The sequence below is a fragment of the Python bivittatus genome, unplaced genomic scaffold, assembly GCF_059951505.1.
Source record: "Python bivittatus isolate LINGU-HERP-01145 unplaced genomic scaffold, Pbiv_v1 ctg000960_np1212, whole genome shotgun sequence".
NCBI lineage: Eukaryota > Metazoa > Chordata > Lepidosauria > Squamata > Pythonidae > Python > Python bivittatus.
In genome coordinates, this window is record NW_028277124.1 from 11,998,430 (window position 1) to 12,016,858 (window position 18,429).

At 38.3% G+C, this 18,429-nt stretch overlaps 1 protein-coding gene across 3 annotated transcripts in view; it reads left to right on the top strand.

Annotated features, from left to right (window-relative positions):
* CPEB2 (cytoplasmic polyadenylation element binding protein 2) overlaps window positions 1-18,429 on the top strand; it is a 64,285-nt gene that overhangs the window by 16,803 nt on the left and 29,053 nt on the right. For all 3 annotated transcript variants that reach the window (XM_088131604.1, XM_088131602.1, XM_088131603.1), the window contains exons 3-4: window positions 5,209-5,299; window positions 8,121-8,171. In XM_088131604.1, the coding sequence (XP_087987730.1) occupies window positions 5,209-5,299; window positions 8,121-8,171 (142 nt within the window). The remainder of the gene's footprint in view (window positions 1-5,208; window positions 5,300-8,120; window positions 8,172-18,429) is intronic.

Below are 18,429 nucleotides of genomic sequence, written 5' to 3' on the forward strand. Positions count from 1 at the left end.
AAGAGTACTGCATCCCTCTGAAAGACTTTTTACAATTTTTGACTTTTCAGAGTCAGTTAAATCTTTTTTTTGGCCCATTTTGCCTGAGGAAAAGAAGCTGCCTAATAATTATGCACACCTCGATATAGGGTGTTGATCTCCTTAGGCCACACCCTCCCTCATTACACAAATACACATCACCTGATATGCTTATATCCAATAAGCATTCAGGTTTCTACAGCTTGGAGGTGGAAAACATGCATAAAAATGATGATATGGTCAAAATACTCACTTGCCTAATAATTGTGCACACGGTGTAATAATTTTGATACAAGGGTTCCCTGAGACCTGAAAATTATTTCAAGGGTTCCTCTATGGTTAAAAAGGTTGAGAAAGGCTGCTCTACAGAATTTGTTGTTGTTGTTCAGTCGTTAAGTCGTGTCCGACTCTTCGTGACCCCATGAACCATATCGCGCCAGGCCTTCCTGTCCTTCACTGCCTCCCTGAGTTTGCTCAGTTTCATGCTCATTGTTTCAGTGATGCTATCTAACCATCTCATCCTCTGCCGTCCTCTTCTCCTTTTGCCTTCAATCTTTCCCAGCATCAGGGTCTTTTCCAAAGAGTCCTCTCTTCGCATTAGGTGACCAAAGTATCTGAGCGTGAGCTTCATTATCAATCCTTCCAATGAGCAGTCAGGGTTGATTTCCTTTAAGATTGACTGGTTTGACCTCCTAGCAGTCCAGGGGACTCTGAAGAGTCTTCTCCAGCACCACAGCTCAAAGACATCAATTCTTCGGCGCTCAGCCTTCTTTATGGTCCAGCTCTCACAGCTATACATTACTACCGGAAAAACCATAGCTTTGACTATGCGGATCTTTGTCGGCAAGGTGACGTCTCTGCTTTTTAATATGCTATCTAGGCTTGCCATAGCTTTCCTCCCAAGGAGCAAGCGTCTTTTAATTTCATGGCTGCAGTCTCTGTCTGCGGTGATCTTGGAGCCCAAATAAATGAAGTCTGTTACTGCTTCCATTTCTACCTCTTCTATTTGCCAGGAATTGATGGGTCCAGATGCCATGATCTTAGTTTTACCAGGGCTACTCCCTGGTAAGGTGTTATATAAATGCATATAATTTTTTTCATGTTATTTCAGAACTTCTTGTATGTTATTTGTGAAATGTGAATGGCAGCATGATTGAAATAATGAGGACTTTCTTGGTCTTGGAGATCTGATAGATATACCACTCTGCCAAACCTCAGGAATCAACCCTCAGCTTGTTACTATAAGGAAGGAAGAACTATTTAAAGCTTTTCACTTAAATTCAAAATATTATCATGTCTTAAACTGGTCAGAGTAATAGTGTATAGCATGTGTATCTAACTTATAATGAGTTAATAAAATGTATGTCATGTTAATTTGCATTCAGTGTAATTACCTCTGTAGCTCATAATACATATGAGTGTTAACAGCAAAATTAAGACTTTATTTGATTACATGTTTTCTTCAATGAATCAAAGTATGATTTGAAAATCATATTTTTGAAATATCTTTCAATATATCAAAAGATCATTTCAGTTTACCATTGGCTTCCTTGCGTTACTTACATTTTAAAGAAAAATGTACAGATCTTAGTATTTGAAATGTGTAAGTATTGCACTGGACTAATTTCCCTTGGTTTTATCTTTCAGTATATCTTCAGCACACAAAATGTATTTCTTTTTACTCTCTACTCCAACAGCCCACTTTTTGTTTCTTGAGCAATAAAAGGATAAATCTGGTAGAGAAAGATATTAGGAACAGGATCCAAAGCAGTGCCTGACACTGTGGGAACAGGCCTTTATAAGCCAACATCAAGAATTAGGTGCAAATGAGTGAGAGGGTACAAACTGAAGAAAAGCTTGTGACTAACCCATTTATTCATACGCCTGAGAAACTTGAGTATTGCCCCTTCTTACAAAATTAGGAAATAGTTTTCTATTGCACTACAGAGCTTGAAGCTGCATAGGAACACAAAATAATACCAGATGAGTTTGTTTTCACAAACTTGATTTGCTTGTTTTTTAATTATAGGTGTCTTTTCCCTCTGGCTGGGTCCATTGTCCCTACATTTGAGCCCAGCCATAAATAGATATAGGAACTACCATGCACAGTAGTTCCTTTCTGTAGTAAAATGCCAAAGTAAATAACCTTCATGTTCCTTCAGCAGATTCCTCAAGGCTGAACAACTGTATGAGGGAATGTGTGACAGAGAAAATTATTTAGATATTCTACCTGGAGAGAGATTTTCCCAGGTATAGCATCTGGAAAAATGGGTATCTAATAGTCCTTCAATCTGTGTCATGCTGTTTTTATTTTAGAGTGATGTCAAATTACAGATTACATATAATCTGAAGATACTCTTTAATGATTCAGTACTAGATATTCTTGAGTCTGGCCTGACTTCCTCTGGTGGGATAACTATTCTCTCATGCTCAACTAAACTATGTGTGGAGATCTGTGACAGATGTTTTATGATGGGAGTGAGGTGCTTTATTTTGCTTCATCTGAAAAAATACTTGCTTGCAAAAGGGCAAAGTGCTGGAACAGTATACAGATGTTCTATGAAGCTTAACCTCACCAAGAAATATAAGAGAATTAGAGCAACAATTTGTTCATTCTCTTTTCTACCATTCACCAAAGTACCACATCCAGGCTTGCTTTGGAAGAGAGATGTCTCAATGGGAGCATCCATAATGCAGTAATCATTGCTTGTTCTTACATTGTTCAGTGAGGAGCTCTTGGAAATCAAGAATACTTTAGTGCTATAAAGGATGAGACAGTGTGGCCTGGATATTGGAAGAGGGGTTACGGTTACCCCTCTGTCATGATCACATCACCATTTGCTGAATTTTCCTCTCGTTCATAGGGGTGGCCCTGGAGACTGAGGGAATCTGAGGGATTCTAGAACTCTGTGGGCAATCGTGGTAAAGGGCTTCAAGGGAGTGCTGTGAAAGATTTGCAAGTTGTGGTCAGTCATCGTCCTGCCAAACTGAATGCTGTTTTTGATGCTATCCATGCTTAGATGTTCTGGACATTACTCTAGTTGCGTGGGAGCGCTTTCATTTGGTGAGCTCTGAGGACAAGGGAAAAACTCGTACAGCTGTTCAGTTTATCCCCTACCCTGTTAAGCTTATTTGATGGGGACATGACAAGTAGATCTAAGGAGTAGTGAACATTTCTTTGGGTCACTGCCCTTAAAAGGAACAGGATACTGCCCAGTATCCCTGTTTTGAGCAAAGTGTTCAGGAGAGGGGAATCTGGGCAACTGCAGACATTCTTGGAGGATACCAATTAATTTGACCCTTTTCAGTCTTGTGTTTAGGCCTGGTTTCAGGAGTGAACTGGTTGTGGTTGCCTTAATAACTGACTTCCTGCAGGAGAAAGACAAGAGAGAATGCAACTATCTGGATCCTGCTCTGTCTTTCAATATCTTTGGATATGATTGATCATGATATTCTCAAGGACAGTCTTCAGAAGTTGAGATAAGGATACTTCTACTGTGTGCAGGAGCAGTCTCAGAACTATTGGCTCAAGAGGAAGGCAAAACATTTTAAGAATCAAAATGTTGGGTCATGGAATGGGCTGTTCCAGCCTTATTAGAAGCATTCTGATATTGAAACAGTCATTCTGTCCTTACCGGAAATGGTTCCATGGCCAGAAAGCCCTTTTTGAGGTCAGATGTATATTACTTGTACACACTCAGAATGGTGTGTTCTGGCTTCAGAACTCTTCTAATAAAGTCAGTGGAGCCTAATCCAATATCAAGGCAGCCATTCTGAGGTCAAAATGAAAGTTTCAAGATCAGAATGTTTCAACTTTGAAACCATTTGCACACCTCTCAGATTGATGGAGCTTCTGCACCACAGCAGGTGTGTTTGAGATTCCCCAGTATTATGCAACTTCTATTTGAAGCAGCTAGAAAAAAGAGTTTTGCAAGCAGGGTTAGCAATATACTGATAATACTCTTAACCTCTGGGTCAGGACAGGCATGCTTTGAACTAGTACCTAGATCCAGCAGAGGAATAGATGGAGCCAAGAAACTGAGATGGAATTCAGGCAAAGGCCTTATGGATGGATGATTTCTAGTTTGAGAAGGGGGTGTTGCCTTTTCTAAATGAAGTTGAATGTTGTCAGAAAGAACTTGGGGAATGTCCTGGAGTCATCGCTTTCATTGGAGCTCCAAGTTGCCTCCTTGGCCAGGAGCAGTTAGCTTCTTGCTAGCTTTGCTAATATGATCCTCTTAGTAACAAGTTGCAGCATATGCTGTGCCTCAGTTGAAGCAGTTGCATTGTTGCCGGTTAGTACTAAGTCATGTTCTAGCTTTTGCTTTTGACATACAAATCCCTGAATAGCTGGGGACGAGGATCCCTAATAGACCATCTTCTCTGAACAACTGGCCAGTCCCTGAGACTGTGGGGGAAGCCATACTGTGTGTGCTGAGAATCGCAGCATGCCTGTGGTGACCTCTGTCCTCTGGGCCCATGGCTGATGTCTCCATTCAGCCTTCCCTGCATAAAGGCTGGTTGAGTGGGCCCTTTGTTCCTCTTTTCCCTCTGCCTATATATTCACTAGAGACCCAGGTGGCATGATGGCTAAGGTTCTAGCTGAGGTTCTAGTCCTCCGTGGAAGCTGCCTGAGTGACTTTGGGCCAGTCCCTCCTTCTCGATCCAAGAGCCAATGTGGAGTAGTGGTGAAGGTGCTGGACTGAGTGAGGAGACCCATGTTCGAGGGTTATCGTGGCAGGAAAAAAAATAGGAAGTGGAAGGACTTCATATGGCATCTTGAATTCCTAAATGAGAGGCAGGACAAAAACCTAATGTATAAATAATTATTCATTAATAATGCTTTATATTGATGTTTTATTTTATACTTGATAAACAACTCTGAAATGTGATTGCATTGGAAGCAATATAAAAATGTGATTAATAAAATAATAGATTTTCCTAGGTAGTTTCAGTTCCTCCTGTGATTATCATAAGTGTTTTTAAAAAGGATTCTGTATCTTCCACATCACAAGTTTCGTGATTTGTTCAGATTTTCCCTACAGCTGAAGCATGATGTATGTAGTTACCTGTAAAAATGGGAAATTACGAAGCTGAAAAAGCATGAGAATGATAATAATGTTGTGTTACCACATTTTTTTTTCTTTTGAAGAGCACAAACTCTAACACTGAGGATTTGTTCTCTTCTAGGATCGGAACAGAATGTATGACACATTGAATATGCATTCACTGGAAAATTCCCTTATTGACATAATGAGAGCTGAGCATGATCCTCTTAAAGGTACGTGGGCTTATGCTTCAATCTAGAGCACTGCTTATGCTGCAGTGCTTGGAAATAACCACCAACAAGTGAATTTAAAAATTTAATGCACACTCTAAATAAAGGAATTGTGGCCAGAAGTTATTGTCAGATTCTTGCTAGGAAATATTCTGATGGGACCTTTGCTCCCAACCCCACAGAGAAAAATGGACGTTCACACTAGAAAACCCTGCGGTCAATTCAAATCACTTTTTGTAAAAGAAGAATGAAGGCTGAATTACTGCTGTCTTGTTTAGAAAATGGGCAATTGAGAGTCATTATTTCACTAAAGCTATGGGTTCCTGTAGCAAAATGTTTCCAGTACTGTTCATAATACTGCATTGCTTTTTTTCTGACCATGTTTAAAAGAATTCATTAATGTTTGTCTTGTAAGTATGTCAAATTGAACCCTCTTCTCAGCTTGACCCTAACGCTTTTAGTAATTAGGTGACAAGCGTGTCTCTAGTTGAGCCTGTAATTCAACCATACAACATATAAATAAGAACAGATGTAAACAGCATTAGTCACAAGGCAAAAAAGTTGTCTTGGTGACATACTTTGTAGGCGGCTAAAACAAGATAGCTAACAAGTTCAAACTTCCTAGAAAAAAATTCTTGAGATTTCACTCTACTGCGGGAGTTTTATTCACTAACATTGGATGAAGCATAATGCTTCCCAGTGTGCACACTGATTAAATACCAAATATTGTATCAAAATATGCTCTGTTATTAATTTTTGGTACTGTAGAAATCCCATCTAAATCATACCTGCTAATAAACAGTTTAGTGGGGCCCTGCCCAGGATTACACCCTAAAAGCCTCTATTAAATTATAGCCTGAAACACGTTGAGTTTAATGGACCACAGTTCTGAGCAAATGCTTACATAATTGTGTGTTAACTTTATTCAAAGCAGGCTTTTAAAGAAGAGGAGGCTTCATTAACTTGTGAAAACATTGATTCAGCAAGGATTTTTATTTCCAAGAAGGATACATGTTTGTTATACATTAAACATTTAAAGTATATTTAAAAAGTAGAGCTAAACCTGATTTTTTGTCTGTCAGTTTTATGTCAATTTTTTCACGAGTTTCTCAGGATTTAGAATAACAGCTAAACAGAATGATAATGCTGAGAAATAACAGTTTCTGTCTTTGCTTAAAGCCGTAATATGTATCAGTTGAAAATGTAACTTTATATTAGTGGCCTCTGGAATAGAAAAACATATCTTGGATTCATATAATAAAAACATATAATGGATTCATTACTGACTCCATTAGCAGCAGCTTAATTTTTTATCTGACCCAGTGCCTAATAAATTTGGAAAGTTTTTTTTAATATATTTTATTTGCAATGATTAGAATAACTTACGTGAAAATCACTGTTGGAGACCTGATACTTCATCAGCATCTTGGTAATTAGGAAAATCTAATGAGGGCTTTGGGTTTATTTTTGTTAGGGTGTTTTGTTTTGGTGTGGAAGGTAGAAACTCCAACAAGCCACCTACTAAAACTGGAGTGAGCGGTGCAGAAGTGGGCATTAGACCATCTCCAGTTCATTTTTATGGGGCTTGTGCATAAACATCTTAGAAGTTGTGTCATGATAGCCTTCACCAAAACTTTGCTGGTCTCCATAAATGCATTGGATGGAATACATAAAATTATCTGCTGCTAATTCTGTCCAGCTACATATGTATTAAAAGTAAATTTGCCAACTTTTAGGGTCAAGGTATTGGAATTCAGAGGTCATACAGAATTGTGCCATTTTGGTACTTTTCCCTGTGTTGCATCAGAGCAGAATGTTTGTCCGATCAAAAACTTAAAAGCAAAAAAGTCCAGTTGAATTGGAGTCTCTTGCTCTGTAATCTGAAATAAAGATGTGAGCTGTACTATATTGACCTTAATTGGGTGATTTCACTGTTTAATTTTAGCATCTTACAAGTCGCAAAGTCTCAAGAGTTGCTTCTTTAAAAGAAAGGGAGAGAAAACTATAAAAGTGTGTAAATTGTTAAGTAGTCTTAAAATAGGGAGGATTACTTTTGTGTTTTTGAAAATGCCTGTTTTGTTCAACAGTATTTACTGCATTCAAGTTGATATAAAACTAATACACCCAATCCTGCATGTCAGGAGCTTTCAGTATTAGTAGTAATTTTGAAGACAGAATAACCTCACTAAAAGCTTGAGTATGTTGTTAACGTATGTGAGGATTATAAAGGATTTAGTTTTAAAAAGACTGTCTTCATATTGTGAGCAAAGCAGCTATTGTATGTTATTTGGAACATAAAGGTATTGAATAAATTATAAAATATTTTCCTATATAGTTCTAAATATTTACAACTAAATTAACAAGAACTTTTCTTTTTTTATCTTAGCATCTGTTAATCTAGCATCTCAAAATACAAGTAAAAATAACATCTGTTAGATTAAATCGTACATAGTCTACAGTGCAGCTTTAAAAAACCCTGATATTACAGCCCCTTGATATTTATGTATTAGGGCTGATTTATTCAGTAAGATTAAAGTTTTCATAATGAAAAAGAAGACTTGGAATAATGACAGCTATTTTTGGATATTTTAAATAAGGAGGGCTTTATCCTTTTGAAGCTGATCTCAAAGCACATGTGTGTCTTATGACCGAAGGATTAAGGAGAAGTTTCTTCATTTAACTTGAAGTTAAGTCAGGCATGTCAGCTAATGAATTAAGATGTTTTATTTCTGAACAGTAGAGAGTTACCACGTGTATTTAAACGTCTAGTTATTTCCTCCTCTTTGATTATTTAATTATAATTCCTTCATCTATTTGATTTTAGGTCGTTTAAGTTACCCACATCCAGGAACTGACAATCTTCTAATGTTAAATGGTAAGGTTTAGTCTTCTGTCCGTTTTAACTATCTGTTATCCAATTGAATTGGAAATTCTGTTTTAAAAATGTACAATTGCATTTTCTATCAGTGTGCAAAGTTCAACTTTCTTCAGAGAACCATGGTCATCTCCAGTTTAAAGAAGTAACATCTATGCTTACAAAATGTTGATGCATAGCCCTATCATTTATTTATTTTATATATGATTTCCATCTGACTTCTGCTTTTTATAAATGTCTGATGATGAGGATATGAAGGCTGGTATCAGTATATAACAATTTGTCTTGACCTATAAAATCTAATACAGCTTTTTTCAGCCGCATGTCCCTGCAGATGTTATGGGAACACCAGATATAGAATACAGTTACTAATACATTGATTTATGGGACTGGAATTAATTTCTTTTAATTCTGCCATCTCCTGAATTTTGCTTACTGTTATTGTGGTTGCAGCCTTAGCATCATAAATCTGTCACTCTTATCTAAGAGTAGCATATTGAACTCAGTGGGACTTAACATGGCTTGTCCCAAATTTGTGACCTGATTTCATGATTATGCCAAAGTCAGGAGGAATAACTTTACATTTAAGTGAGCTTAATACAAGGATTTTAAGAGTACAAGGGTGCTTCCCTCCTAGTGGAGAGAGTCGAGAGCAATCCAGTATTAAACATGCTGCAAAACCAAGAAACTTTCTGTTCCTCATCCACTTGCTACAATTGGGATTTTTTTGTTCTCCCTGCTTTTAAGTGGATGGAAGTTTCCATCTGTATTTGAGAGTATTGACTAGGCTACCTTTGATGCTTGTCCTATTGCTTCCCTCTGAGTTTCTCACTCCAGCTCAAGGAAAAGTAGTTATGTTTAGGGGGAAAAAGGACACTAGCTGCTTAAAGTATCACTGAAGAGTGCATAGGACTTGCTAGAATGGGGGCCTTTTTCTTCTGGGAGTATTGGTTGATCCCCAGAGCACTGAACATTTTCCAGAGGAGGGGAATAAGCCCACTGGATGTGCCATTGGCAGTGCTGAATGGTTTCAATCATGTTAGTGAACTGGGGGGAGGGATTATAGGCTAAATATGTTGTTTCCAAACTCAGCACCTTGGTGAATTCACCAAGATCTCTGGGAAAAGCTGTGTTGGGTTATGAGGTCTTTGGGAGCTAGATGGTGGTGCGCCAGCATTCACTGGGTTATGCCCAGTTATTGTCAAGCCTTTGAGGTAGGCAAACAAAAAGCACTTAGATTTCTGGAAAGTTCTTTATTGCTAGTAGGTTAATGTAACAGAATTGTGAAAGCCTGTCAAAGTAATTCTCCAGCTCAACTTACATCAGCCTTCCCAGGTAGACCAGTTAGGTAACATGACCAGATGAGCTAATTCTACTTTACTGTAAGGCCACATTAACAGAATCTCGCAAGTCTGAAAGTACAAATCTCCCACCATCTCCTTTACAGCCTGAGAAGTTAGGGAGGGTCCCTTCTGAGCCTCTTTTTCCAGACATTATGCAGCTGCAGGCTATGCCCTCTCTTATCTAACCATTCCCTAGGCAGCAACCCATTCCTTAAGGTCTTTCTCACACACCATTACAACTTATATCTAGTGTAATTAAGGCCCAGTTAATCTGAGCCTCTTTCTCATGTTTTCCCCTTTCCCTGGACTAAGGAATCTTATCTGTAATGGTCCAACTCCCTCCTGCAATGATCTTGCTCCCTCCTCCATGTTACCAGGGTATGTGAAGCATTCCATCAGTTATGTTGAATGGGGATTTCTAAAGCAGGTTCCTTGCCTTCTGGCAAGTGTTCCATTATTTCAGAAGCTTTTTATTAATCCAATATAAAGTATATAAAATGGGGTCCTTGGCATATTTGTGCATTGTATTTACAAATTACATTCTACATTTATAGCATTTATGAATCTTTTTGCTATTTGAAATACTATATAGAAGGTCCTTGGGGTACAACCACTTGTTAGCAATTGTTCAAAGTTACAACAATGCTCAAAGAGAGGGACTTACGACCTGTCCTCGGAGTTCCGGTTGTCATGGCGTCCCAGCAGTCACATAATTGTGATTCAGGTGCTTGGCAACTGACTCACAATTATGATGCCCGCAGCATCTCACAGATCACCATTTGTGACTCCCTGCCAGCTTCCCACAAGCAAAGTCAATGGGGAAGCCGGCAGGAGGTCGCAAGTCATTCTCACAAGTCGCTCCTGCAGTTTTTTGCCCGCCCATGCTCCATAGTGCCCACCCATGGCACCCACCTGTGTTCCATAGTCCATGCCACCCTCCCGCCTGATTGTAGCTCTTGCCGGCCTGCTTGCCTGGTACTCCTGCCTCTTTGCAGTCATGTGAGGTTCTCACTTAATGACCCGTGTGGTTCTGGGGTTACAATGGCAACCGAGACTGACAGCATTGCCGCCGCTAAGCGATGCAGTTCCATGATGTCATGCTTTATGACATATCGCTTAGTGACAGAAATTCCAGCCCCAATTGCTGTCATAATCTGAGGACTACCTGTACATACATACTTGAGACTAAATCCCACTGAACTCAAAAAGTCTTATATCTAAGTAGAGAAAGACAGATAATATTGCAACGTTACTTGGCTTCATACCAAGAGCCAATATTAACAATTTTTGTCCCTTAAACTGTTGGGATGCCAACATCCAGCGGGTACAGACTATGATCAGCCAGAACAATCTTGCAAGTACTCCAGTGCAGCTTTACGCATACCAAATTGTTCAATGTAGCTAACTTCCAGATAAGCGTGTATTGGATTGTATTACTAATCTCTTGTAGAAATTCAACCATTTGAAAAAACACAGTCTCATAAAAAATATTCACTCCCTTTCAGATTTTCTAATTTTTTACCTCTTGACATTGAATGTTATGTGTCCTTCATGTGGAGCCTAGTGATACATAGAGGGAGTCTGAATGAATAAATAGCACTTAGACTGGAGTTATTTCATTTATTTCATAAGCAATTCAACACATGATTTGCCAGTGTGAAAAGTAATTGCCACCCTAGTTCAATCTGTTGATTGTAACAAGGTCACTTCTGTGATTACATCATTAAATGGCTGATTTGGGCTGGCCCTGCTACACAGAATCTGTTTCCTTTATCTCACAGATTCTATATTATGTCCCTCTCAGTAGAAACTCCTGAATGCCGCCGTAAAATGTTACTGATGATTATCGATCTGGAAAATATAACTAAATTGTTTCTAAAGTACTGTTCCACAGTCAAGAGAAAATCAAGAAATGGAGATTGAAGACAATAGTGAATCTTCACAAGAATGGCCTTTCTGACAAAATTATTTCAAGAGAACAGCATAAATTCTCCCAAAAATCAAAGACCATTCCAAAACAACATCCAGGGATTCACAGGCCTCTTGTGTTAGCTAAAATCAGTGTTTATGCCTCCATCATCAGAAAAGCATTGGATAAAAATGGGATTTATGGAAAAGTAGGAAAGTGGAACCCTTGCTCACTAAGAACATTGTTGCCAAAAAACAGTTCTACTTCTGGAGAACTGTTTTATGGATGGATGAGTCAAGTGGAACTTTCCAGGCTCTGTAGTTGTCATTATGTATGGTGGAAACCAAACACTGCATTCCACAATAAGTATCTTTCACCATTTATTAAGCAGGAAAAGGATCCCAAACATACAAGCAAATCTGAAAGAGAATGAAGATCAAATGCAGTATTTTGGAATACTAAGTTGAAATGTAGATGTCAGTTGTACAGAAATGTGGCATAACCTGAAACAAGCATTTCATATAAGGAAATTTCAAACATTGCTGAGTTGAAGTAGTTCACCATGGAGGAATGGGCTAAAATTCCTACACCTCAGTCAAAGAAACTGATCACTAATTACAACAGAAAGTGTTTGGTTGCAGCTTACTTTTTCACATTGGTATATCCCATACTTGAAGACTTTGTTTATAACATAAATGAAGCATGGACCAAAATGTGGTGTTAAATCCCAAACTCCCTTTATAGGACTCAAATGAAGGTCTGCTAACATTTGTGGCAAAAATACACAAAAATTGAGAATGTTGCGGGGGGGGGGACTTTTTCACAGACTGTATACTACTATTCAGATTTATAAGATAAATAGATTAATAGAGCTAGAGCTGCAGATAGCTAAGTTTTAAAAGCTTATAACATTTCCTTTTCCTTTGTTGTTGGTCCATTTTTGATATCCACATAATCTTAGGCCTATAAAATGGCAAACAGAGTAGCATAGCAGGATCTGTCAACTGTCACATTTTTGCCCAGAAATACACAGACTGTTCACAACAGGGCCTGTATGAGTGGTTTGGTCAACATTCATCTTTTGACTTAAGACAAGAAAGCAAGGCAGTTTTACAGATAATTTGTGAATTTTCCACAAAATTGTGGAGTCCTTGGGGTTCTCTGAGCTTGGTGGTTTTCTTGCAGACATTTTGTTACCCAGTTAGGTAACATTTTCAGTGCTACAAAATGTTGCTAAGCAAGTCGGTCAATATTTCAGAGCAATTATAGTTGACCCAAATGGAGTGTAAAGGAATTCCTTCCTTATTTTTCAATTTGGATTCCATATGGGTGAATACCTTTCATTCTTTGTGGTCAGTCTTGGTGATGATATACATTTACTTCAGGTTTTCTAACTAGGAACTGATTTTACAAGTATTTTATCAAAGCATTCTGAAGTTGAGTTAAGTTACAAGATATGACAAAGCCCTTTCTGTCTTCCTAACCCTATCAATTGCTATTTTTCCTCCCACTGCCTGCTTTGAAAACATTTTTTTGTTCAGTCAATGGCTGTCGTACAGAATGTGTTTCAGAACACAGTATTGTAGCTATTTTTTGTAATTTCTAGGTCAAGGCCCAGATAGATAGAAAGACATTGCCTACTCTCTTTTTATTATATAGAACTAGAATGCAGAGCAAAAAATAAGATTTCTTTCATCTCTAGTTTGTTGTTTTCTTCGTTTTACCTGAAAGTGATTATCATTTTTAAAAAATCCAATAGGAGAAAGTATTTTATTTTTAAAGTACTTTTTATTTTTAAAGAATAAATAAATCACATAGTTTAAATAACATGAATATGCACTGTATTAGTTGATATGGTAGGCAGAGGATATATTATCTCATATGTGGAAATGTCGGCCATGGTGTTTGGATGTTTTATTTTTCTGATTATAGTTTGGATGTGTCAGATGCACACTTTTCTAATATATTAACATACTTTATATCAAGTATTTCTTTCATTCTCAAGGAAATGCCGTAATGGTGTGAGATAGCCGGTCGCTGCAATGGTAAGATGTAGCCTGGCCAAAATCACACCAGGCTAAACTCTTTAAGTGTGGAGCTGCTGTTTAAAAAAGAACTGAAAGCTTCCATGAGCACAGAATTCAGCTGCTAGAATTCTAGATGGTTTCTCTGAATTACACCAGTTCTGAAGGAATTACCATGGTCCCCAGTTAGTTAGAGAACTCAGTTCAAAGTTCTGGTAACTATATTTAACTTTAAAGTAACGATGAAAACGCATATTGTATGTGTATCAGCCTGTCTCTAAATTAAGATAATCAAAATGTTTTTCTCTTGAATTATGTCCCTGGGAGAAGTCTGCAAGGGTCTTCCCTGTCACTGTGTCATCTCTCTGGAATGTACATCTGAAAGATGAAAGACTGGTCATAATTTTCTATGCTTTGCATCTCCAAGGCAAATCATTATAATTTACAAAAGCTTAATTTGAACTGATTGCTTTGTTTGCTGCTGGAATGGTCTTGCCTCTCTTTTTTATAGAGGAAAAGCAAGATATAAATATATTAAACAAAATAAAATACTGTTAATTATTTTAATATATTGTTTGGTTTTGAACTGTCCTAAAATTCTTGTGGATGAAAGAGTGGGCTGGACTTTTCAATAAATAAAAATATTGAGTACCTGCTGATCATAAATAAACTTTCCTCAGAAACTTTTCAGCGCTTCAAGAAATGTCAGTGTTCCTTGCTCTCTCTGAAAAGTATTTATTTTGCCCTTCTTGGGACAGCGTTACCTAAATAATACCACCTAACTTTCAAACAACAGACATCTATCCAGATGCTAATAAAACCACAAGCAAACTTAGAAGCACAGCCTGAGAGGGAAACCCGTTCATGAACAGTTGAGATGACAAGCGTCTTGGCAGGTAGACAGGCATCCAGTACAAACTATGAGGATGCACAAATGCCAAAACCTGCAGCATCATAACTCAAAGCCCATACTTGCATCCCACCATCAGATCACGTGGTTTATTTACTGATGTGAGTTTCATATTTGTCCTGTCTCCACAGAGACTTCTGTAGGTAGAATGAGGGAGAAAGAATTAATTTTAAAAACACACCACCAACAGTTGCTTAATTTACAGTATAGTTTGATTTTTGGCGCCATTCTTAAAGCAAACTAATATTTGTAAACAAACAACTAACCAAGACATTTTTTGTTGAAAATTAAATCATAACTTATTTCCTAGAGAAGGTTCAAATAAATAGAAACTGCATTTAATCAAAGCCACCCTGGCTTAGCCTTGTGGATAAACGTGGCTAATGTGTTCTCGAAATCATCAGTTCTTCTTAATATTATCTTTGGACAGTTCATGTATGTTTCTGTAGATTCAAAAGAGTAGCATGCTGCAATGTTGAAACATTTTGTGAGTGAATTTGTGAAGTTGATTGAGCCAGTTTTGAAAACAATATAAAAAGTAAACCAAATTATGAAATCAAAAACACACATATAAATATGGATTGCTATTCCCATGACATGTTTTACAGGTTAGCTTTCAAGTTGACATATCCAGTTCAGACTTTATATCTACCTTGGTAAAGAAAGCTTTCATTGTTGTTTAGTTCAGCAATGCTAAAGGCATTTAGATAAAATTAATCATTTATAAAAATGCATTGCAGCAGAATGCATTACTGCAAAAAAATCTACCCATGAAAAGAACAAAATATGGTTGGCTATGATATTTTGGTAGCCTGTTAGTGGGAAGATTATGATAATTAAAGAGAAGATGGCCAGCAATGATGATGTCCCTATCTGAATGGATGGGATATCACTGTTAGGAGTAGCAGACAATTAATGTACTCATTTTTCCCTCTCAGAGGAAAAATATAGTTCTTACGTTAATTTGGTAGATAAGACCACCCCAAAACATCTTGCTGTGTCTAAGGATGGGTGATAAACAAGATAAGCGGTTGGTTAAACTCTAGTCCACCAGAGATGTAGGAAATGGACAAAAGATGGAAGACTGAAAAATGAGTCCTCCTCTTGGCAGACATATCATACACTGAATCCATTGTTCCCCTTCCCCCTCCCCAAAAAGGCTGAACTGTCCAAAGGTAGGATTTCAAAAACATATTTTTGCTTTTTCTACCCAGTGTCTGGAAATACACATTTAGCCTTGAGGGAGTTAAAAATCATGCTAAATGGCCTCAACCCACTCTGGGTTTGGGCTTTGAAAAGCTCCTTCTCATTTGAACCTAGAGTAGGAAAGAAGGACCATGTTCACATACAGTGGGGCAAAAAAGTATTTAGTCAGCCACCAATTGTGCAAGTTCTCCCACTTAAAAAGATGAGAGAGGCCTGTAATTTTCATCATAGGTATACCTCAACTATGAGAGACAAAATGGGGAAAAAAATCCAGAAAATCACATTGTCTGATTTTTAAAGAATTTATTTGCAAATCATGGTGGAAAATAAGTATTTGGTCACCTACAAACAAGCAAGATGTCTGGCTCTCACAGACCTGTAACTACTTCTTTAAGAGGCTCCTCTGTCCTCCACTCGTTACCTGTAGTAATGGCACCTGTTTGACCTTGTTATCAGTATAAAAAACACCTGTCCACAACCTCAAACAGTCACACTCCAAGTTCCACTATGGTCAAGACCACAGAGCTGTTGAAGGACACCAGAAACAAAATTGTAGAGCTGCATCAGGCTGGGAAGACTGAATCTGCAATAGGCAAGCAGCTTGGTGTGAAGAAATCAACTGTGGGAGCAATAATTAGAAAATGGAAGACATACAAGACCACTGATAATCTCCCTTGATCTGGGGCTCCATCCAAGATCTCACCCTGTGGGGTCAAAATGATCACAAGAACGGTGAGCAAAAATCCCAGAACCACATGGGGGGACCTAGTGAATGACCTGCAGAGAGCTGGGACCAAAGTAACAAAGTAACACACTATGCTGCCAGGGACTCAAATCCTGCAGTGCCAGATGTGTCCCCCTGCTTAAGCCAGTACATGTCTGGGCCCATCTGAAGTTTGCTAGAGAGCATTTGGATGATCCAGAAGAGGACTGGGAGAATGTCATATGGTCAGATGAAACCAAAGTAGAATGTTTTGGTCTAAACTCGTGTTTGGAGGAGAGAGAATGCTGAGTTGCATCCAAAGAATACCATACCTGCTGTGAAGCATGGGGGTGGAAACATCATGCTTTGGGGCTGTTTTTCTGCAAAGGGACCAGGACGACTGATCCGTGTAAAGGAAAGAATGAATGGGGCCATGTATTGTGAGATTTTGAGTGAACACCTCCTTCCATCAGCAAGGGCATTGAAGATGAAACGTGGCTGGGTCTTTCAGCATGACAATGATCCCAAACACACTGCCCGGGCAACGAAGGAGTGGCTTCGTAAGAAGCATTTCAAGGTCCTGGAGTGGCCTAGCCAGTCTCCAGATCTCAACCCCATGGAAAACCTTTGGAGGGAGTTGAAAGTCCATGTTGCCCAGTGACAGCCCCAAAACATCACTGCTCTAGAGGAGATCTGCATGGAGGAATGGGCCAAAATACCAGCAACAGTGTGTGAAAACCTTGTGAAGACTTACAGAAAATGTTTGACCTCTGTCATTGCCAACAAAGGATATATAACAAAGTATTGAGATGAACTTTTGATATTGACCAAATACTTATTTTCCACCATGATTTGCAAATAAATTCTTTAAAAATCAGACAATGTGATTTTCTGGATTTTTCCCCCCATTTTGTCTCTCATAGTTGAGGTATACCTATGATGAAAATTACAGGCCTCTCATCTTTTTAAGTGGGAGAACTTGCACAATTGGTGGCTGACTAAATACTTTTTTTGCCCCACTGTATTTCTACCCAGAATCATCTCTGGCGTACAGGGAAGGCTGTTCCATGAACACTCATTGATTCTAGCAGTGTTTCTCAACCTTGGCAACTTTAAAATGTACAGCATAAGTGGGAGGGTGACCAGGGCTAGAATTATCAGTCCTGGTTGGAGAGTCAACATCTGAATGAAGAGGTAAATGGCTATTTATGGCCAGAGAAAACATCCCCAAAGAGACATGCAGCTGGATATGTAAACTGCCACTTAAACTCCTATAAATACCATGTGGGTGCATCAGAGGCATCCTGTTAAGTTATGGTGCAAGGCTGAAGATTTGTTAAATCTTTTGTTCTAGACCAAAGCCTTTGAATTAATTTTCTTCCAGCTTTTTTTCATGACCATAGATTACACATTGCCTCTATAAAGTATAAAATGCCCAAAGAGCAAAACATTTCAGTTTCATTCATTTTTGCTTGTGTTATGAAGGATCAAAGCACTATCTGTTAACAGTAAACTGTCCATTTTATTTAATTTCCATTACAGCTGAAAGCCAAAGTGCAAAACTCAAGCTTTCAAACATTTCCATGCAATATGGCTAATATACAGTGGATTCAGAAAGTATTCAGACCCCCTTCACTTTTTTCAATTTTGTTATGTTGCAGCCTGATACTACAATCTTTCAAATTCATTTTTTATTAATCTACACTTAGTACTGCATAATGACAAAGCGAAAACAGAATTTTAGAAATGTCTGTAAATTTATTAAAAAGGAAAAACTGAAATATCACACTGGCATAAGTATTCAGACCCTTTGCAACAACACTTGAAATTTAGCTCAGGTGCCTCCCATTTCTCTTGATGGTTGCTGAGTTGTTTCTACACCTTGATTGGAGTCCACCTGTGGTAAATTAAATTGATTGGAAAGGCACACATCTCTCTATAGAAGGCCTCACAGCTGACAATGCATTCTGTATCAGAGCAAAAGCCATGAGGTCAAAGGAACTGCCTGCAGAGCCCAGAGACAGGATTATTGCAAGGCACAGATCTGGGGAAGGCTACAAAAAAAAAGTCTGCTGCACTGAAGGTTCCCAAGAGCACAGTGGCCTCCATAATTCTCAAATGGAAGAAGTTTGGCACAACCAAGACTCTTCCAAGAGCTGGTCG